Genomic DNA, 23,933 nt, shown 5'->3' with positions numbered 1-23,933 from the left:
CTAAAGTAATAAGAATAGTAATAAGTAAAGTAATAAGAATAGTAATAAGTAAAGTAATAAGAATAGTAATAAGTAAAGTAATAAGAATAGTAATAAGTAAAGTAATAAGAATAGTAATAAGTAAAGTAATAAGAATAGTAATAAGTAAAGTAATAAGAATATGTACATATAACTAAACTCAGCAAAAAAAAATAAGCGTCCCTTTTTCAGGACCCTGTCTTTTAAAGATAATTTGTCAAAATCCAAATAACTTCACAGATCTTCATTGTAAAGTGTTTAAACACTGTTTTCCATTATTGGTCAATGAACCATAAACAATTAATGAACATGCACCTGTGGAACGGTCATTAAGACACTAACAGCTTACAGACGGTAGGCAATTAAGATCACAGTTATGAAAACTTAGGACACTAAAGAGGCCCCACCAAAAGAAAAATGCCCAGAGTCCCTGCTCATCTGCGTGGACGTGCCTTAGGCATGCTGCAAGGAGGCATGAGGACTGCAGATGTGGCCAGGGCAATGAATTGCAATGTTCGTGTTGTGAGACGCCTAAGACAGCGCTAAAGGGAGACAGGACGGACAGCTGATCATCCTCTCAGTGGCAGTCCACGTGTAACAACACCTGCACAGGATCGGTATATCCGAACATCACACCTGTGAGACAGGTACAGGATGGCAACAACAACTGACCGAGTTACACCAGGAACGCACAATCCCTCCATCAGTGCTCAGATTGTCTGCAATAAGCTGAGAGAGGTTGGACTGAGGGCTTGTAGGCCTGTTGTAAGGCACATCCTCACCAAACATTACCGGCAACAACCCACCATCGCTGGACCAGACAGGACTGGCAAAAAGTTATCTTCACTGACGAGTCGCGGTTTTGTCTCACCAGGGGTGATGGTCGGATTTGCATTTATTGTCGAAGGAATGAGCGTTACACTGAGGCCTGTACTCTGGAGCCGGATGTATTTGGAGGTGGAGGGTCCATCATGGTCAGGGGCAGTGTGTCACAGCATCATCGGACTGAGCTTGTTGTCATTGCAGGCAATCTCAACGCTGTGCGTTACAGGGAAGACATCATCCTCCCTCAGTGTTCTGCCATGGCCAGAGCCCGGATCTCAATCCCATTGAGCATGTCTGGGACCTGTTGGATCGCAGGGTGAGAGCTAGGGCCACTCCTCCCAGAAATGTCCAGGAACTTGCAGGTGCCTTTGTGGAAGAGTGGGGTAACATCTCACAGCAAGAACTGGCATATATGGTGCAGTCCATGAGGAGGAGATGCACTGCAGTACATAATGCAGCTGGTGGCCACACTAGATACTGATTGTTACTTTTGATTTTGACCCCCCTCCCCTTTGTTCAGGGACACATTATTCCATTTCTGTTAGTCACATGTCTGTGGAACTTGTTTAGTTTATGTCTCAGTTGTTCAATCTTGTTATGTTCATACAAATATTTACACATGTTAAATTTGCTGAAAATAAATGCAGTTGAAAGTGAGGAGACGTTTCTTTTTCTGCTGCGTTTATGTATTTTCAACTTCATTTTTATCACTGGATGATTGTCAGAGAGATTTGCGATTTTTGGCAGAGAGATGGAAAGAGTGCAGAAAAACAGCTGCAATTTAGCCAATAGTCCAGTTGATTGGTCATTCTGCCAGTCCTCTATGCTGGCAAAGCTCTTCTTCTCAGTTTACCTCAGTGCTGTTTTTCAGGTGTTTCCAGGTCTAGGAAAGCTGCTACAGATGGAGCAGTCTTTTGTTCCAGCCCAGCACTAACACAGATGATTCAACAAATCAACTCATCATCAAGAAGTTTAGGATTAAGATTAGGGATTAGATTAAAGATTAGTGTAGCTGAATATGGGATGGAAGAAATGGCTGCAGTAGTGTAGTGCTCAAGGACGACAGTGGTCATGACATTATAGCTCAATACTGTCACCCTGTGGTGGAAAATAGAACTCACCCACTTGTCTCTGACGCTCCTTTCTACAGCACTAGACTCATTTAACTTCTCTTGACATTCCAGGTCTGCTTGGCATGGTGGCCCACATGATGTTCACCACAGCCTTTCAGCTGACAGTCAGTCTGGGGCCAGAGGACTGGAAGCCTCAGTCATGGGACTACAGCTGGTCATACATGTAAGCACACACACACACGCACACACACGCACACACACACACGCACACACGCGCACACACACACACACGCACACACACACGCACGCACGCACGCACGCACGCACGCACGCACACACACACACACACACACACACACACACACACACACACACAGATTCTATGCTCTATACACTGTATGGGGGGGGGGGGGTTCCGTCGCCTCAGGTTGGAAGACCATACTTCTCATAGATACATTTTTTTCAGAATTTGTTACACATTTTCTTTATTCACTTTGTGTCTACCATTTCCTTCCTTCTTCTTCTCTAGCCTGGCGTGGAGCTCGTTCACAGCCTGCATGGCCTCCTCGGTCACCATCATCAATCGCTACACCAAGACCATTCTGGAGTTTAAACACAAGCGCAGGAACGTCCAGAAGAACCTGAAGATCAAGCAAAAGCTTCTGGAGCTGGACTCTGGACCAGGGGTCGGGGTGGGTCATGGGGGTCATGGGGGTCATGTGGAGCAAGTGTGGGACATGTACATCAGCTCAGTGCCCAACACGGCTGAGGAACTACTGGATCTCTCCAGCAACGGCAGGAAGCTGTCCAACGCATCAGTGTTCCTGGACTTGAACGATCTGCCAGATCCGATAAGAGAGGAGTACTTCTGAGAGAGGACTAGGGGACTTACCAAGGAACACACAACTACACACACACACACACACACACACGCACGCACGCACGCACGCACGCACGCACGCACGCACGCACGCACGCACGCACGCACACACACACACACACACACACACACACACACACACACACACACACACACACACACACACACACACACACACACACACACACACACACACACACACACACACACACAGTTCTTTCCAAACCAGGACATTATCCCACCAGAGACAATAGATTCCACCTCTTGTTTGGGGTACCTCCTGCACCCCCTCTCCACAGCCGCTTGGCTCAGTGATGTGCTCTTACTGTTCAGCCGCTTGGCTCAGTGATGTGCTCTTACTGTTCAGCCGCTTGGCTCAGTGATGTGCTCTTACTGTTCAGCCGCTTGGCTCAGTGATGTGCTCTTACTGTTCAGCCGCTTGGCTCAGTGATGTGCTCTTACTGTTCAGCCGCTTGGCTCAGTGATGTGCTCTTACTGTTCAGCCGCTTGGCTCAGTAATGTGCTCTTACTGTTCAGCCGCTTGGCTCAGTGATGTGCTCTTACTGTTCAGCCGCTTGGCTCAGTGATGTGCTCTTACTGTTCAGCCGCTTGGCTCAGTGATGTGCTCTTACTGTTCAGCCGCTTGGCTCAGTAATGTGCTCTTACTGTTCAGCTGCTTGGCTCAGTGATGTGCTCTTACTGTTCAGCCGCTTGGCTCAGTAATGTGCTCTTACTGTTCAGCCGCTTGGCTCAGTGATGTGCTCTTACTGTTCAGGGTGCTTCTGTCCTGACAACACTTCAATATGGGCTTCAGTCACTGTTTCCCTTTATTAAGTATCTAGTAACTATGTTTAAGAGTTTATTTGTTGCAGTATTACATGTGTGCATTGGTTTGCTGAATCTGTGCTTTTGTGTGTCTATGTGTGTGTGTATGTGTGTGAGCGTGAATTTTATCATGAAAACTCCTCATTTTCCTTTTCTACTGAGAACATAACACTAAGAGAGACCAATTTTCCTACAGCATATACCTCTGTGGAAACACTGTTGAGCTGTTGCCACATTGAGACACTGCTCTGATATGCTTGAATAGACTGACACAGAGACATTTCCTCTCCTCTGGAATGATTTCCGACATGCTCCTAGTTTACAAAACCAAATAGCATTTAGCAACAGTGACTTCATGTTAGAGGAGATCCAAATCTAAGTTCCCCTGATATTCCAAGCTGAAGTAGAGATGTGTAGAGGATGAGATGTATATATATATATATAGAGAGAGAGACAGACAGACAGACAGACAGACAGACAGACAGACAGACAGACAGACAGACAGACAGACAGACAGACAGACAGACAGACAGACAGACAGACAGACAGACAGACAGACAGACAGACAGACAGACAGACAGTACAGTACAGTAATAAAGCATAGAAATGGACAAAGTAAACCATTTTATTTATTTTCAAGGGTTTCTGCAGCAACCTCAGCACCCCTACTTCCCACGGCTTTGGAAATGGAAAGGCAGAGAGGAGAGACGGATAGAGGAGAGATGGATAGAGGAGAGATGGATAGAGGAGAGATGGATAGAGGAGGGATGGATAGAGGTGGGATGGAAAGAGGAGAGATGGATAGAGGAGGAATGGAAAGAGGAGAGATGGATAGATGAGGGATGGATAGAGGAGAGATGGATGGAGGAGAGATGGATGGAGGAGAGATGGATAGAGGAGAGATGGATAGAGGAGAGATGGATAGAGGAGATGGATAGAGGAGAGATGGATAGAGGAGAGATGGATAGTGGAGGGATGGATAGTAGAGGGATGGATAGTGGAGGGATGGATAGAGGAGAGATGGATAGAGGAGAGATGGATAGAGGAGAGATGGATAGAGGATGGATAGGGAGAGATGGATAGTGGAGGGGATGGATAGGAGGGATGGATAGAGGAGGGATAGAGGAGGAATGGAATAGAGGAGGAGATGGATAGTGGAGGGATGGATAGGGAGGGATGGATAGTGGATGGATAGAGGAGAGGATGGATGGAGGAGAGATGGATGGAGGAGAGATGGATAGAGGAGAGATGGATAGAGGAGAGATGGATAGAGGAGATGGATAGAGGAGAGATGGATAGAGGAGAGATGGATAGTGGAGGGATGGATAGTAGAGGGATGGATAGTGGAGGGATGGATAGAGGAGAGATGGATAGGGATGGATAGAGATGGATAGGAGGATGGGATGGAAGAGGAGAGGAGAGATGGATAGTGGAGGGATGGATAGAGGAGGGATGGATATAGTGGAGAGGGATGGATAGTGGAGGGATGGATAGAGGAGGGATGGATAGTAGGAGGGATGGATAGTGGAGGGATGGATAGTGGAGGGATGGATAGTGGAGGGATGGATAGTGGAGGGATGGGTAGAGGAGGGATGGATAGTGGAGGGATGGATAGTAGAGGGATGGATAGTGGAGGGATGGATAGAGGAGGGATGGATAGAGGAGGGATGGATAGTGGAGGGATGGATAGTGGAGGGATGGATAGTGGAGGGATGGATAGAGGAGGAATGGGTAGAGGAGAGATGGATAGTGGAGGGATGGAAAGTGGAGGGATGGATAGAGGAGGAATGGGTAGAGGAGAGATGGATAGTGGAGGGATGGATAGAGGAGGGATGGATAGAGGAGGGAGGATAGTGGAGGGATGGATAGAGGAGGGATGGATAGTGGAGGGATGGATAGTGGAGAGATGGATAGTGGAGGGATGGATAGAGGATGATTAAGGGTCAACATTGATCCATTCAGAAAGTATATATACATGGATAGAGGATGGATGGATAGAGGAGGGATGGGTAGAGGATGATTAAGGGTCAACATTGATCCATTCAGAAAGTATATATACATGGATAGAGGAGAGATGGATAGTATATATACATGGATAGAGGAGAGATGGATAGTGGAGGGATGGATAGTGGAGGGATGGGTAGAGGAGAGATGGATAGAGGAGGGATGGATAGAGGAGAGATGGATAGAGGAGGGATGGAAAGAGGAGAGATGGATAGTGGAGGGATGGATAGAGGAGAGATGGATAGTAGAGGGATGGATAGTGGAGGGATGGATAGAGGAGAGATGGATAGAGGAGGGATGGATAGAGGAGAGATGGATAGTGGAGGGATGGATAGAGGAGCGATGGATAGTAGAGGGATGGATAGTGGAGGGATGGATAGAGGAGGGATGGATAGAGGAGGGATGGATAGTGGAGGGATGGATAGTGGAGGGATGGATAGTGGAGGGATGGATAGAGGAGGGATGGATAGAGGAGGGATGGATAGTGGAGGGATGGATAGTGGAGGGATGGATAGTGGAGGGATGGATAGTGGAGGGATGGGTAGAGGAGAGATGGATAGAGGAGGGATGGATAGTGGAGGGATGGGTAGAGGAGAGATGGATAGAGGAGGGATGGATAGTGGAGGGATGGGTAGAGGAGAGATGGATAGAGGAGGGATGGATAGAGGAGAGATGGATAGAGGAGAGATGGATAGTGGAGGGATGGATAGTGGAGGGATGGGTAGAGGAGAGATGGATAGAGGAGGGATGGATAGTGGAGGGATGGGTAGAGGAGAGATGGATAGAGGAGGGATGGATAGTGGAGGGATGGGTAGAGGAGAGATGGATAGAGGAGGGATGGATAGAGGAGGGATGGGTAGAGGAGAGATGGATAGAGGAGGGATGGATAGTGGAGGGATGGATAGAGGAGGGATGGATAGTGGAGGGATGGATAGTGGAGGGATGGATAGTGGAGGGATGGATAGAGGAGGGATGGATAGTGGATGGATGGATAGAGGAGGGATGGATAGTGGAGGGATGGATAGTGGAGGGATGGATAGTGGAGGGATGGATAGAGGAGGGATGGATAGTGGAGGGATGGATAGAGGAGGGATGGATAGTGGAGGGATGGATAGTGGAGGGATGGATAGTGGAGGGATGGATAGTGGAGGGATGGATAGTATATATACATGGATAGAGGAGGGATGGATAGTGGAGGGATGGATAGTATATATACATGGATAGAGGAGGGATGGATAGTGGAGGGATGGATAGTGGAGGGATGGGTAGTGGAGGGATGGATAGTATATATACATGGATAGAGGAGGGATGGATAGTGGAGGGATGGATAGTGGAGGGATGGGTAGTGGAGGGATGGATAGTATATATACATGGATAGAGGAGGGATGGATAGTGGAGGGATGGGTAGTGGAGGGATGGATAGTATATATACATGGATAGTGGAGGGATGGATAGAGGAGAGATGGATAGAGGAGAGATGGATAGAGGAGGGATGGATAGAGGAGAGATGGATAGAGGAGAGATGGATAGAGGAGGGATGGATAGTGGAGGGATGGATAGTGGAGGGATGGATAGTATATATACATGGATAGAGGAGGGATGGATAGTGGAGGGATGGATAGTATATATACATGGATAGTGGAGGGATGGATAGTGGAGGGATGGGTAGTGGAGGGATGGATAGTATATATACATGGATAGTGGAGGGATGGATAGAGGAGAGATGGATAGAGGAGAGATGGATAGAGGAGGGATGGATAGAGGAGGGATGGATAGTATATATACATGGATAGAGGAGGGATGGATAGTATATATACATGGGTAGTGGAGGGATGGATAGTATATATACATGGATAGTGGAGGGATGGATAGTATATATACATGGATAGAGGAGGGATGGATAGTATATATACATGGGTAGTGGAGGGATGGATAGTATATATACATGGATAGTGGAGGGATGGATAGTATATATATGGATAGTGGAGGGATGGATAGTATATATACATGGATAGAGGAGGGATGGATAGTATATATACATGGGTAGTGGAGGGATGGATAGTATATATACATGGATAGTGGAGGGATGGATAGTATATATACATGGATAGTGGAGGGATGGATAGTATATATACATGGATAGAGGAGGGATGGATAGTATATATACATGGGTAGTGGAGGGATGGATAGTATATATACATGGATAGTGGAGGGATGGATAGTATATATACATGGATAGTGGAGGGATGGATAGTATATATACATGGATAGTGGAGGGATGGATAGTATATATACATGGATAGTGGAGGGATGGATAGTATATATACATGGATAGTGGAGGGATGGATAGTATATATACATGGATAGTGGAGGGATGGATAGTATATATACATGGATAGTGGAGGGATGGATAGTATATATACATGGATAGTGGAGGGATGGATAGTATATATACATGGATAGTGGAGGGATGGATAGTATATATACATGGATAGTGGAGGGATGGATAGTATATATACATGGATAGTGGAGTGATGGATAGTATATATACATGGATAGTGGAGGGATGGATAGTATATATACATGGATAGTGGAGGGATGGATAGTATATATACATGGATAGTGGAGGGATGGATAGTATATATACATGGATAGTGGAGGGATGGATAGTATATATACATGGATAGTGGAGGGATGGATAGTATATATACATGGATAGTGGAGGGATGGATAGTATATATACATGGATAGTGGAGGGATGGATAGTATATATACATGGATAGGGAGGGATGGATAGTATATATACATGGGTAGAGGAGGGATGGATAGTGGAGGGATGGATAGTATATATACATGGATAGTGGAGGGATGGATAGTGGAGGGATGGATAGTATATATACATGGGTAGAGGAGGGATGGATAGTGGAGGGATGGATAGTATATATACATGGATAGTGGAGGGATGGATAGTGGAGGGATGGATAGTATATATACATGGATAGTGGAGGGATGGATAGTGGAGGGATGGATAGTATATATACATGGATAGTGGAGGGATGGATAGAGGAGGGATGGATAGTGGAGGGATGGGTAGTATATATACATGGATAGTGGAGGGATGGATAGTATATATACATGGATAGTGGAGGGATGGATAGTATATATACATGGATAGTGGAGGGATGGATAGTATATATACATGGATAGTGGAGGGATGGATAGTATATATACATGGATAGTGGAGGGATGGATAGTATATATACATGGATAGTGGAGGGATGGATAGTATATATACATGGATAGTGGAGGGATGGATAGTATATATACATGGATAGTGGAGGAATGGATAGTATATATACATGGATAGTGGAGGGATGGATAGTATATATACATGGATAGTGGAGGGATGGATAGTATATATACATGGATAGTGGAGGGATGGATAGTATATATACATGGGTAGAGGAGGGATGGATAGTGGAGGGATGGATAGTATATATACATGGATAGTGGAGGGATGGATAGTGGAGGGATGGATAGTATATATACATGGATAGTGGAGGGATGGATAGTGGAGGGATGGATAGTATATATACATGGGTAGAGGAGGGATGGATAGTGGAGGGATGGATAGTATATATACATGGATAGTGGAGGGATGGATAGTGGAGGGATGGATAGTATATATACATGGATAGTGGAGGGATGGATAGTGGAGGGATGGATAGTATATATACATGGATAGTGGAGGGATGGATAGAGGAGGGATGGGTAGTATATATACATGGATAGTGGAGGGATGGATAGAGGAGGGATGGATAGTATATATACATGGGTAGTGGAGGGATGGATAGTATATATACATGGATAGTGGAGGGATGGATAGTGGAGGGATGGATAGTATATATACATGGATAGTGGAGGGATGGATAGAGGAGGGATGGATAGTATATATACATGGGTAGAGGAGGGATGGATAGTATATATACATGGATAGTGGAGGGATGGATAGTATATATACATGGATAGTGGAGGGATGGATAGTATATATACATGGATAGTGGAGGGATGGATAGTATATATACATGGATAGTGGAGGGATGGATAGTATATATACATGGATAGTGGAGGGATGGATAGTATATATACATGGATAGTGGAGGGATGGATAGTATATATACATGGATAGTGGAGGGATGGATCGTATATATACATGGATAGTGGAGGGATGGATAGTATATATACATGGATAGTGGAGGGATGGATAGTATATATACATGGGTAGAGGAGGGATGGATAGTGGAGGGATGGATAGTATATATACATGGATAGTGGAGGGATGGATAGTGGAGGGATGGATAGTATATATACATGGATAGTGGAGGGATGGATAGTGGAGGGATGGATAGTATATATACATGGGTAGAGGAGGGATGGATAGTGGAGGGATGGATAGTATATATACATGGATAGTGGAGGGATGGATAGTGGAGGGATGGATAGTATATATACATGGATAGTGGAGGGATGGATAGTGGAGGGATGGATAGTATATATACATGGATAGTGGAGGGATGGATAGAGGAGGGATGGGTAGTATATATACATGGATAGTGGAGGGATGGATAGAGGAGGGATGGATAGTATATATACATGGGTAGTGGAGGGATGGATAGTATATATACATGGATAGTGGAGGGATGGATAGTGGAGGGATGGATAGTATATATACATGGATAGTGGAGGGATGGATAGAGGAGGGATGGATAGTATATATACATGGGTAGTGGAGGGATGGATAGTATATATACATGGATAGTGGAGGGATGGATAGTATATAGTATAGTATATATATATAGTATATATACAGGTGCTTTTGGAAAGTATTCACACCCTTTGACTTATTTCACATGTTGGTGTGTTACAGCCTGAATTCAACAATATACACACAATATACCCTATAATGACAAAGTGAAAACATGTTTTTAAAAATGTTGGCAAATGTATCTAAAATGAAACAGTATTCACACCACCGAGTCAATACTTTGTAGAAGCACCTTTGGCAGTGATTACAGCTGTGCGTCTTTCTGGGTAAGTTTCTAAGAGCTTTCCACACCTGGTTGTGCAACACAACCCAGCTCTGTCAAGTTGGTTGTTGATCGTTGCTAGACAACCATTTTCAGGTCTTGCCATAGATTTTCAAGTAGATTTAAGTCAAAACTGTAACTCGGCCACTCAGGAACATTGTCTTCTTGCCAAGCAACTCCAGTGTAGATCTAGCCTTGTGTTTTAAGTTATTATCCTGTTGAAGGTTGAATTGATTTCCAAGTGTCTGGTGGAAAGCAGACTGAACCAAGTTTTCCTCTAGGATTTTGCCTGTGCTCACCTCCATTCCGTTTATGTTTTATCCTGAAAAACTCCCCCAGTCCTTAACAATTAGAACCATACTCATAACATGATGCTGTCACCACTATGCTAGAAAATATGGAGAGTGGTACTCAGTAATGTGTTGTATTGGATTTGCCCCAAACATACCACTTTGTATTCAGGACCAAAAGTTAATTTACATTTTATTGTGATATTATTTTAGTGCGTTGTTGCAAACTGGTTCCTCTTTTTCACTATGTCAATGAGTTTAGTACTGTGGAGTAACTACAATATTATTTATTGTATATTCTTCTATCACAGCCATTAACCTCTGTAACTGTTTTAAAGTCACCATTGGCCTCATGGTGAAATCACTGAGCGGTTTCCTTCCTCTCTGGCAACTGAGCTAGAAAGGACGCCTGTATATACTGGATGTATCGATACACCATCCAAAGTGTAATGAATAACTTCAGCATGCTCAAAGTATTCAATGATGGCTTTTTTAATGTTTACCCATCTACCAATAGGTGCCCTTTTTTACAAGGCATTAGAAAACCTCCCTGGTCTTTGTGGTTGAATCTGTGTTTGAAATTCACTGCTCGACTGAGGGACCTTACAGATAATTGTATGAGATGAGGTACTCATTCAAAAATCATGTTAAACACTATTATTGAGTCCATACAACTTATTATGTGACTTGTTAAACTTGTTAAGCAAATGTGTACTCCTGAACTTATTTATGCTTGCCATAACAAATGGGTTGAACACTTATTGACCTATTAAGACATTTCAGCTTTTCATGTTTTATTCATTTGTAAACATTTAAAAAAACATAATTCCACTTTGACATTATGGGGTATTGTGTGTCGGGCAGTGACAGAACAAATCTCCATTTAATCCCTTCTAAATTCAAGCTGTAACACAACATTTGGAAAAAGTCAAGGGGTGTGAATATTTTCTGAAGGCACTGTAGATAAAGGATGAGGGTGGAGATATTTGCCAGGCCATGCTGAATGCCTTCGATTCCGGCTGCTGTATTGTGATCAACTTCAAACAGCCTGCAGATGTGCCGAGAGGGAGACTCGCTGTTACAAAGTTACAAAGGCCATGTTCTGTTCCTATTGTCGTGTCTCCAATGAGACACGGGAGATTCCGCTATGTGGCTTGTATCTGTGCAAACGGCCAACACCGTTATCATATCCTGCTCTTTCTTTCCATGTGCACTGAGATGTATTGCTTTTATGAGGATTTCTAGGAAAGTAAAAGGTTTACTTGACAATTGTAGTGAAATACGGAAGGCTACAGCTGTAAATGTCCTAGAATTGTACACATTATAGACTCCAAGTTGAATGAACCAGCATCAGAGAAATGTATTTCAAGACAGTATTTAAGATACGTAGGATTTATACTTTCCTAGTTTAGTATAAGGACCTGGCTTGAAGTTCATTTTATTATGGATTTGTGTATATACTGTATATTGCGTTTCCTTATGTATCTATTAACACTTAAATTCATTTATTTAATTGAAGTGTTGAAATAAGTGGCTCTTTTAAAAAATATTTCACATTTTCCAGCCAAGTTAAAAATGTTCTTCTTCGTGTGTTTCCAATAGGTTTCAAGGTACAGACTGGTATGCTCCTTTCTGTGTGTGTTGGTGTCAGATATTTATTTTTCAGTCATTTATTTGTCTTATTAAGTGCTATTTTGGTAAATTTCTGTGTGTGATTAATTGCAATGATTAACTTAAATGATAGGAGTTATATGTTAAGTTGTACAGAATATTCATAATTTTATATCAAAGATACTCGGGCAAATTATGAAACATAAAGTGAGTTGTTTAGTAACTTGTTTATTGCCAAATATAATTGTTTATATTGTTACGTACTAATAAGGTTCAGTGTTGATAACAGAAATAAAAGAAGACATTTTTATACAAAGTCTAAACGCCTATATAACTACCATAGAACTCATAACAAACATTTTCATTCGATTATTATTAAGTATTTTTCAGATCTGGGTATGCAGTTAAACACGAGGGGACACAATCGTGTTGGAGATTTGAAGATTGTGCAGTTCCTCTAATGGCCATTGGAGGGCAATGTTAACACATTTCTGTCACTATGGTGGTCTGCCTTATTGCTCACTGAGATCGATCAACTCAATACGCTCTGTTCTTCCTCGCACAACTCTCTTCATTTCATCAACCTCATATACATTTCAATCTGAGCAATGAGAGAATACATTTTCAAACTGGTCCCCGATGGGAATTAAACTGACAACCTTGGGTGTTGCAAGTGCTATACTAATTGAGCCACACGGGAGTCAGAATCGTTTTGACAGTACAAAGATGCAATGTGACATTTGCTTCAAAATCTGTTTAATTGTTGTTTTACGTTTTTTTTTTCAAACTAGTGCAAATACATCCAAAAAGGAGGCGGGTTCTACAGCAGCCCGTTGGAGCCAAAAAGCTTATTTTGGAGCTTCTGTTCCCATTGATTCCAATATATTGGTTTAAGATGTCAGATTCATCCGTTGTTATATTTTGGTCGTCTTCCTATGGTGGGCTACCCGGGTTAGGATGAAGATGCCCATAGCCAGTGACCTAAGGTCAGTTTAGTGTTTCCTTGCCTAAACTGATGCTAGATCTGTGCCTATGGGCAACCTCTACCCAGAAAGGCCTGATACATGTGAGCTCCTCTTAATCCACTTTATGCACATTCATTATTCAACAACGATACAAAACCACTCAGTGGAATCTGAGCACTTATAACGATGCTACTCATACTTCCTCTCGCTGCTCTCTACATCATTCCTCCTCCTGTATACTGTGTATTGATTGCCTACAACTATTTTTATTCAAAGCCTAAGCACGGACTGAAACAAGCTAAGTTGTATGAAAAAATGGAGGAGCATAATGAATGTCTAACTGCATGAAGCATCGTAAGACAACTATCTTGTTTTTGTTTTGTTTAGTTTTTCATCTGCAGGATGTTGTTAATACAGCACACATCAGCCTACACTGCAGACTACACATCAGCCTACACTGCAGACTACACATCAGCCTACACTGCAGACTACACTGCAGACTACACATCAGCCTACACTGCAGACTACACATCAGCCTACACTGCAGACTACACATCAGCCTACACTGCAGACTACACATCAGCCTTCACTGCAGACTACACATCAGCCTACACTGCAGACTACACATCAGCCTACACTGCAGACTACACATCAGCCTTCACTGCAGACTACACATCAGCCTTCACTGCAGACTACACATCAGCCTACACTGCAGACTACACTGCAGACTACACATCAGCCTACACTGCAGACTACACATCAGCCTACACTGCAGACTACACATCAGCCTACACTGCAGACTACACATCAGCCTACACTGCAGACTACACATCAGCCTTCACTGCAGACTACACATCAGCCTACACTGCAGACTACACATCAGACTACACATCAGCCTACACTGCAGACTACACATCAGCCTACACTGCAGACTACACATCAGACTACACATCAGCCTTCACTGCAGACTACACATCAGCCTACACTGCAGACTACACATCAGCCTACACTGCAGACTACACATCAGACTACACTGCAGACTACACATCAGCCTACACTGCAGACTACACATCAGCCTACACTGCAGACTACACATCAGCCTACACATCAGCCTACACTGCAGACTACACATCAGCCTACACTGCAGACTACACATCAGCCTACACTGCAGACTACACATCAGCCTTCACTGCAGACTACACATCAGCCTACACTGACAGACTACACATCAGCTGCAGACTCAGCCTACACTGCAGACTACACATCAGCCTTCACTGCAGACTACACATCAGCCTACACTGCAGACTACACATCAGCCTTCACTGCAGACTACACATCAGCCTACACTGCAGACTACACATCAGCCTTCACTGCAGACTACACATCAGCCTACACTACACATCAGCCTTCACTGCAGACTACACATCAGCCTACACTGCAGACTACACATCAGCCTTCACTGCAGACTACACATCAGCCTACACTGCAGACTACACATCAGCCTTCACTGCAGACTACACAGCAGCCTACACTGCAGACTTCACACATCAGCCTACACTGCAGACTACACATCAGCCTACACTGCAGACTACACATCAGCCTTCACTGCAGACTACACATCAGCCTACACTGCAGACTACACATCAGCCTTCACTGCAGACTACACATCAGCCTTCACTGCAGACTACACATCAGCCTACACTGCAGACTACACATCAGCCTTCACTGCAGACTACACATCAGCCTACACTGCAGACTACACATCAGCCTTCACTGCAGACTACACATCAGCCTTCACTGCAGACTACACATCAGACTACACATCAGCCTACACTGCAGACTACACATCAGCCTACACTGCAGACTACACTGCAGACTACACATCAGCCTACACTGCAGACTACACATCAGCCTACACTGTAGACTACACTGCAGACTACACATCAGACTTCACTGCAGACTACACATCAGACTACACATCAGCCTACACTGCAGACTACACTGCAGACTACACATCAGCCTACACTGCAGACTACACATCAGCCTTCACTGCAGACTACACTGCAGCCTCCACTGCAGCCTACACTGCAGACTACACATCAGCCTACACTGCAGACTACACATCAGCCTACACTGCAGACTACACATCAGCCTACACTGCAGACTACACATCGGCCTCCACTGCAGACTACACTGCAGCCTCCACTGCAGCCTCTACTGCAGCCTCCACTGCAGCCTACACTGCAGACTACACATCAGCCTGCACTGCAGACTACACATCCCATAACAATGTCCTTCACTCCTGGCGGGCAACCGTGTATCTAAGACAAGAACGCCAGGTGTTTTCAAACAATGCCACTTTCTTACTTTCGTTGAACATCTATTAGATACTGAAAGGTAACTAGCATAGAGCTGGTCTTTCTGCATTGTCTCCCTCGCTACCCAGAGGTCTATAAACATTGGATTTAGTTCCCAGCACAGAGCCACTTCCGTATCAACAGTATTAGGCTATGTCATTACTCTGTACGTGGCTATGTCATTACTCTGTACGTGGCTATGTCATTACATTGTATCAACAGTATGTGGCTATGTCATTACATTGTATCAACAGTATGTGGCTATGTCATTACATTGTATCAACAGTATGTGGCTATGTCATTACATTGTATCAACAGTATGTGGCTATGTCATTACATTGTATCAACAGTATGTGGCTATGTCATTACATTGTATCAACAGTATGTGGCTATGTCATTACATTGTATCAACAGTATGTGGCTATGTCATTACATTGTATCAACAGTATGTGGCTATGTCATTACATTGTATCAACAGTATGTGGCTATGTCATTACTCTGTATGCAGATCAAAGATAGTGGGCGATAATGAGAACAATGGGTGGCAGCCTTACCTTTTTTCTAATAAAAGTGAAATTAGTGCTGTGTTTACATCTCTTCCAAATGAACCCTTTGTGAACATATTCAACATTTCAAGCAATAGTGGACCTAATTGTTTCCAAAATGTTAAATAGACCTCAGGAGGAATAACCACCCATCCAGGTGGTTTGCCTTTATTCATGCCATCCAACTCCCCTTTCAGTTCATTGAGAGAGATTTGGGATCCCGGGCAAGTTGTCTTTCTCTGTTGAGAGAAGAGTTCTTCATTATTTTTTTTATAAAGAACTTGGTGTGGATTTATAATCAGAGGTGTACAGTTATTTATAAAAGCGGAAGAATCTTTGATTGATTCATTTGGGTTCTGATAGTAATTTCACTGTTTCAGATTCAATAGCCGCTTTGTCAGCTAATTGTTTGTTACTGCGTAGCTTGTCAGCCAGTAAACGAATGGGACCATGGAAGTACTGGTTGAATCGAACTCGATGGAAGGCAAGTTCTGCACTCTGTCTTTATCAATAAACAAAGTTCTGTCATGACTTTGGAAAAAGTAATAGTTACCTGGTCTGGAAATAGTGTTTGTTTAGAATGCTCTAAAAGTGCACAACATTTCCAAATCTAATATCTCTTTTTGATTGTGATTTATTCAAAACAGATACAAATGCATTATCTTCAGCAAAAACCTATGCTGGCATCCCATAGAATCCTGGGGTCATCGACCAATTTTTTTTATTGATCGTTATGAATTCATTTATCTCAATTTCAAATTGATTACAGAATGTAGGGTTTTGTGTGAAAGAAACGTTGAAACGCCATCTTGTGGGTATTTTAGGAGATTCTGACAGTTGGCAGTTGCAGTTGCAGTTGGCAGTTGGCAGTTGGCAGTGGTAAAGCATGGTGGTCAGACAAGCTCATATGTCCAATTTCTATTTTCTTGATTATAGAAAATGGAGGTGTAGATAACAGTATGAAAATCGATTTGTGAGAAGGATTTATGCCTGTTTGAGTAGAAAGTGTACTCTTTCGCTTTGGGCATCAATGAGGTTGTAATCAGAGCGCACATACTGTGGATTGTAGTTGGTCTTATTAGATTTGTCCTGCATGTCCAAAATGGCATTAATGTCTGTCCCTGTCCCTGTGAACCATGCCTGAGTGTCTTTGTTACTCTGGATGCATGTTTTACCTTGGTATCCCTACTGAGTCCTCATTGCCATCCAAAGTTCTGGCCAGTCATCTGATAGAACCGCTGGTTGTGCGGCCTATAGAACTCCCTCAGTCTCTGGATCACTTCCGGATCAATGGAGGCGTGTGTCCTGCCTTTAGTCTTCCCCAGGCAATGGGGCTTGCTGCTGCCCTCCGGTTTCTTCAGGCAGGGGAAACCTTTAGTCTTATTGAAGTAGAAGTGCTTGTCCGTCACAATCCTCTGAAGGCCCAGAAAGTCCTGGACCTTTCCTAGTTCTCCGGCTGGGTCGGAGATGAGGCCCTCCCCACTGACCAGATGGATCTGTGCCCGGGGGAACCAGGCCAGCCAACGCTCCAGGTGCTGGGCATACAGTCCGATCCATAGAGGGCTCCACAGAGAGTCGATCTCACCTGAGACCAAAACAAGATACTGGTTTTAAGACCCTGAAGACAGGACTGGAGACACGACTGAAGACAGGATTGAAGACAGGGTTAAAGAACGTTTTTGTGTCATTCATTCATCAATTAATTAATGAATTCATGCATTCATCCATCCATTCATTCCTTTATTCATAGGTCTATACAAATAAAAATGTATCACTATGATTCTGACCATTGGTGCGGTTCTTGAAGGCGAGGGTCTCGAAGGCGGGGATGTGGGGGGTCTTGGAGATGATCTGGGTGTAGTCAGAGATGGCCCGGGTCACAGGGTCTCGGACCACCACAATCAGCTTCACGTCATGCGACATGGAGTGTACACGCCCCGGGGTCTCCACGGTAACAAAATAACGTGGAGTCTTCTCCATGACAACCTGGCCATCCAAGGCCCTGGGCATCATACTCCTTGGGGATGTAGGGAGGGAGAGAAAGGAAAAAAGAAAGAGAGAGAGATAAAGTATGTTTAAATGGTGTAACTTTTGAGTATTAAAGCCATCTGTACATGTCAGTAATGGAGGCTGTCATTAACATGCCTGTCACCTAAATATCTATGTCCTGGCCATGGGTATATTCGGCTATGCCAACAACAACAATTATTATTCCTAGATCTATATATGCTATAGGTTGTACTCCTTCAAGAGTATTCACACCCCTTGACTTTTTCCACATTTTGTTGTATTACAGCTTGAATTTAAAATGGATTCAATTGAGATGTTGTGTCACTGGCCTACACACAATAACCCGTAAATTGAATTATAACCCCTTTGTTATAGCAAGCCTAAATAAGTTCATGAGTAAAAATGTGCTTAGCAAAGTCACATAATAAGTTGGACGCACTCTGTACGCAATAATATTTTTTTCATGACTACCACATCTCTATACTCCACACAGTGGAGGCTCCTCAGAGGAGGAAGGGGAGGACGATCTTTCTTAGTGAATTTCATAAAAATACAAATATTGAAACATTTCAAAAGTTAACATTTTTAAACATACTATATATATATATATATATATATACATATATATATTCACATGTCACCAAATAATTTATTAAAACACACTGTTTTGTAATGAAGGTCTACAGTAGCATCAACAGCACTCTGTAGGGTAGCACCATGGTGTAGCTGGAGGACAGCTAGCTTCCGTCCTCCTCTGGGTACATTGACTTCAATTCAAAAGCTAGGAGGCTCATGGAGCTCACCTCCTGTACCAGACTCCTGTACCAGACTCCTGTACCAGACTCCTGTGCCAGACTCCTCTACAAGACTCCTGTACCAGACCCCTACTCAAGACCTCATTGTAGCCCTTTCATATTACATTGCAAAGGACATGATGCCATTTCATATTGTTGAGAGGCCTGGCTTTCTGAGGCTGATGAAGGTTGCCGTGCCTCACTACAAAGTGGCCATCACAAACATTCTTTTCCGAAGCCTGAAATCCCAAACCTGTACAACCAGGTTAAAGCTGATGTTGGAAAACGTGTGTACTGTATTATCCAGGCTAAAAGCGTCTGGTGTCTGAGCTAAAGGTAAAGGCCTCTACCAGTGGCTAACAATGACTAAATTGTTAGTAGCTAATTAGCTGGTTAGCTTCTGATGGAGGTTCTAGCTATAACGTCTAAAAAATAGCAGATCCGTATCACATTGGGTGAGGCGGGTTGCCGGAAGGAATATTTCATTTAAAAATGGAAAAAGAGATTGAAATATATTGAAATATATAGAAAAACAAAAAGACTGTCACGCCCTGGTCTTAGTATTGTAAACTCTCTCACACACACACAGGGCTATATAAACATCACACCACATTCTATCACCTCGACAGATGGACCTCATTTAGCAGCAATGACTCCTGGGCCCCACCACACCTCATGGAGACCCAGGTACAGCTGCCACACACCTCGCTGACCACATCTGTTTTCCCCCCCGGCTGCTGCGTCATATTTCACTAAGAATTATGGGATCCCTTTTGAGGAGATGGTGGGGGGACAGAGACAGGACAGGATGATGAAGATATTTTTTTTAACCTTTATTTAACTAGGCAAGTCAGTTAAGAACAAATTCTTATTTTCAATGAGGGCCGAGGAACAGTGGGTTAACTGCCTGTTCAGGGGCAGAACGACAGATTTGCACTCTGTCAGCTCAGGGGTTTGAACTTGCAACCTTCCAACGCTCTAACCACTAGGCTACCCTGCTGCCCCAGGGTAGCCTAGTGGAGGGATGAAGGGATGGAGGGATGGAGAAATGGAGGGATAGAGAAATGGAGGGATACAGGGATGGAGAGATGAAGGGATGGAGGGATGAAGGGATGGAGAAATGAAGGGATGGAGGGATGGAGAGATCGAGGGATGAAGGGATGAAGGGATGGAGAGATGGAGGGATGGAGGGATGGAGAGATGGAGGGATGGAGGGATGAAGGGATGGAGGGATGGAGAGATGGAGGGATGAAGGGATGGAGGGATGGAGGGATGGAGAGATGGAGGGATGGAGAGATGGAGAGATGGAGGGATAGAGGGATGGAGAGATGGAGGGATAGAGGGATGGAGAGATGGAGGGATGGAGAGATGGAGGGATGGAGGGTTAGAGGGATGGAGAGATGGAGAGATGGAGGGATGGAGAGATAGAGGGATGGAGAGATGGAGAGATGGAGGGATGGAGGGATGGAGAGATGGAGCGATGGAGGGATAGAGGGATGGAGAGATGGAGGGATAGAGGGATGGAGAGATGGAGGGATGGAGGGATAGAGGGATGGAGAAATGGAGGGATGGATGGAGAGATGGAGGGATGGAGAGATGGAGAGATGGAGGGATGGAGAGATGGAGGGATGGAGGGATGGAGAGATGGAGAGATGGAGGGATGGAGGGATAGAGGGATGGAGAGATGGAGGGATGGAGAGATGGAGGGATGGAGGGATAGAGGGATGGAGGGATAGAGGGATGGAGGGATGGAGGGATGGAGAGATGGAGGGATGGAGGGATGGAGAGATGGAGGGATGGAGAGATGGAGAGATGGAGGGATGGATGGAGAGATGGAGGGATGGAGAGATGGAGGGATGGAGGGATAGAGGGATGGAGAGATGGAGGGATGGAGAGATGGAGAGATGGAGGGATGGAGAGATGGAGAGATGGAGGGATGGAGAGATGGAGAGATGGAGGGATGGAGGGATGGAGAGATGGAGGGATAGAGGGATGGAGAGATGGAGGGATGGAGAGATGGAGAGATGGAGGGATGGAGGGATAGAGGGATGGAGAGATGGAGAGATGGAGGGATGGAGAGATGGAGAGATGGAGGGATAGAGGGATGGAGAGATGGAGAGATGGAGGGATGGAGAGATGGAGAGATGGAGGGATGGAGGGAACAAACAGAGGACAGGATGCTTGTGAATCAGGTTTCAGCACTGAAAAGTCTACCACCCCCCTCTGCCTCCCTTGCAATATGACCTTCTATCAATAGATCCATTCCCCCAACCTGGCCCCATCACACGCACACGTACACACCACACACACACATACACACTACACACACACCACACACACACACTTTAGTCTACCTACAAACACATATACACACAAGCATTACGCAAAAATATCTGCTAAATATTTGTATGCGACCAATAATATTTGATTCGATTTTTATTTTATTTTATACCCCCCCCCCCACACACACACAGACACACACACGCACACACACACACACACAGACACACACACACAGACACACACAGACACACACACGCACACACACACACACACACACAACTCTATTTTTGTAAAATGTCAAGACCTTTTGGGTCGTAAACATGTTTGACCATTAAAAACCCTAACCCTTGTCCCTAACTCCTAACTCGTAACCCTAACCCCTAACCCTAACCCCTAACTCCTAACCCTAACCCCTAACCCTAACCCTAACCCTAACCCTAACCCTAACCCTAACCCTAACCCTAACCCCTAACCCTAACCCCTAACCCCTAACCCCTAACTCCTAACCCTAACCCTAATCCTAACCCTAACCCCTAACCCTAACTCCTAACCCTAACCCTGATCCTAACCCTAACCCTGATCCTAACCCCTAACCCTAACTCCTAACCCTAACCCTAACCCCTAACCCCTAACCCTAACACACACACACCCCTTAAGGAGAAAAACACATATGATTTAATGTGAAGTTAACGTGATAGTGTGACAACATGTGAGCGAGCAGATGTGAAAACACGATCTCACGCTAGGATTGCGTCCTACCTGACAGGTTGCTCCTACCAGGTGGCGTGGCGAGAATCTGTCTCCTCACCATGCGCTCTCACCACTGGTGTCTCCCAGGGCTCTGTTCTAGGCCCTCTCCTATTCTCGCTATACACCAAGTCACTTGGCTCTGTCATAACCTCACATGGTCTCTCCTATCATTGCTATGCAGACGACACACAATTAATCTTCTCCTTTCCCCCTTCTGATGACCAGGTGGCGAATCGCATCTCTGCATGTCTGGCAGACACATCAGTGTGGATGACGGATCACCACCTCAAGCTGAACCTCGGCAAGACGGAGCTGCTCTTCCTCCCGGGGAAGGACTGCCCGTTCCATGATCTCGCCATCACGGTTGACAACTCCATTGTGTCCTCCTCCCAGAGCGCTAAGAACCTTGGCGTGATCCTGGACAACACCCTATCGTTCTCAACTAACATCAAGGCGGTGGCCCGTTCCTGTAGGTTCATGCTCTACAACATCCGCAGAGTACGACCCTGCCTCACACAGGAAGCGCCGCAGGTCCTAATCCAGGCACTTGTCATCTCCCGTCTGGATTACTGCAACTTGCTGTTGGCTGGGTTCCCTGCCTGTGCCATTAAACCCCTACAACTCATCCAGAACGCCGCAGCCCGTCTGGTGTTCAACCTTCCCAAGTTCTCTCACGTCACCCCGCTCCTCCGCTCTCTCCACTGGCTTCCAGTTGAAGCTCGCATCCGCTACAAGACCATGGTGCTTGCCTACGGAGCTGTGAGGGGAACGGCACCTCAGTACCTCCAGGCTCTGATCAGGCCCTACACCCAAACAAGGGCACTGCGTTCATCCACCTCTGGCCTGCTCGCCTCCCTACCACTGAGGAAGTACAGTTCCCGCTCAGCCCAGTCAAAACTGTTCGCTGCTCTGGCCCCCCAATGGTGGAACAAACTCCCTCACGACGCCAGGACAGCGGAGTCAATCACCACCTTCCGGAGACACCTGAAACCCCACCTCTTTAAGGAATACCTAGGATAGGATAAGTAATCCTTCTCACCTCCCCCCTTTAAGATTTAGATGCTCTATTGTGAAGTGACTGTTCCACTGGATGTCATAAGGTGAATGCACCAATTTGTAAGTCGCTCTGGATAAGAGCGTCTGCTAAATGACTTAAATGTAAATGTAATGTGAAATTAACGTGACAAGGTGATACCATGACACTACACATGTGACAACTTTTGAGCACATTTGAAAACACAATCTCTTGTGATTGTTATTGTTTTCAACATAGGGATGCAACATTTCCACATGTGACAACATGAAATTACGTGACAACATCTGAGCACGTGAAAGCCGAGATGTCATATGCCAATTAGAATACTTTACTTTAATTGGCATTATTGATATTAATTGAATTTAAACAGTAAAGGTCCCCGCAGGTTCTGTCTAGTTCCCGCTTTGTTCCAGGGATGCCGCTAGAACGTTGTGTCATTGTCCCATGGAGGTTTTTGTCTAGTTGCGGTGAAAATATGGTACATCTACAACATTCTTGTATTTTTACAGCTAAATTAAGGTGTTAATTGACAACATAATGATTACTTGGTACTCAATATCCCTTGGGATTTGAACTCACA

The 23,933-nt window shown here is 44.6% G+C and overlaps 2 protein-coding genes across 4 annotated transcripts in view; one reads left to right on the top strand and one right to left on the bottom strand.

Moving 5' to 3' along the window:
- Window positions 1–2,788, top strand: part of LOC123989601 (germ cell-specific gene 1-like protein) — a 32,252-nt gene extending 29,464 nt beyond the window's left edge. Inside the window, exons 4-5 of the mRNA XM_046290725.1 lie at window positions 2,028–2,139; window positions 2,446–2,788. Of these exons, the coding sequence (XP_046146681.1) occupies window positions 2,028–2,139; window positions 2,446–2,788 (455 nt within the window). The remainder of the gene's footprint in view (window positions 1–2,027; window positions 2,140–2,445) is intronic.
- Window positions 2,789–15,125: 12,337 nt separating this feature from the next.
- Window positions 15,126–23,933, bottom strand: part of LOC124048090 (heparan sulfate glucosamine 3-O-sulfotransferase 6-like) — a 30,578-nt gene continuing 21,770 nt past the window's right edge. For 2 of the 3 annotated variants that reach the window (XM_046368515.1, XM_046368512.1), the window contains exons 2-3: window positions 18,268–18,497; window positions 15,126–18,065 (exon numbers count right to left, since the gene is read on the bottom strand). In XM_046368515.1, coding sequence (XP_046224471.1) covers window positions 17,677–18,065; window positions 18,268–18,497 — 619 coding nt within the window. In that variant the 3' untranslated portion in view covers window positions 15,126–17,676. The remainder of the gene's footprint in view (window positions 18,066–18,267; window positions 18,498–23,933) is intronic. The other variant, XM_046368513.1, reaches the window with a different exon arrangement.

Source organism: Oncorhynchus gorbuscha, linkage group LG11 (genome assembly GCF_021184085.1).
Source record: "Oncorhynchus gorbuscha isolate QuinsamMale2020 ecotype Even-year linkage group LG11, OgorEven_v1.0, whole genome shotgun sequence".
Classification (NCBI taxonomy): Eukaryota; Metazoa; Chordata; class Actinopteri; order Salmoniformes; family Salmonidae; genus Oncorhynchus; species Oncorhynchus gorbuscha.
The sequence above is the reverse complement of the archived record's forward strand: the minus strand, read 5'-3'. Positions and strand labels throughout refer to the sequence as shown.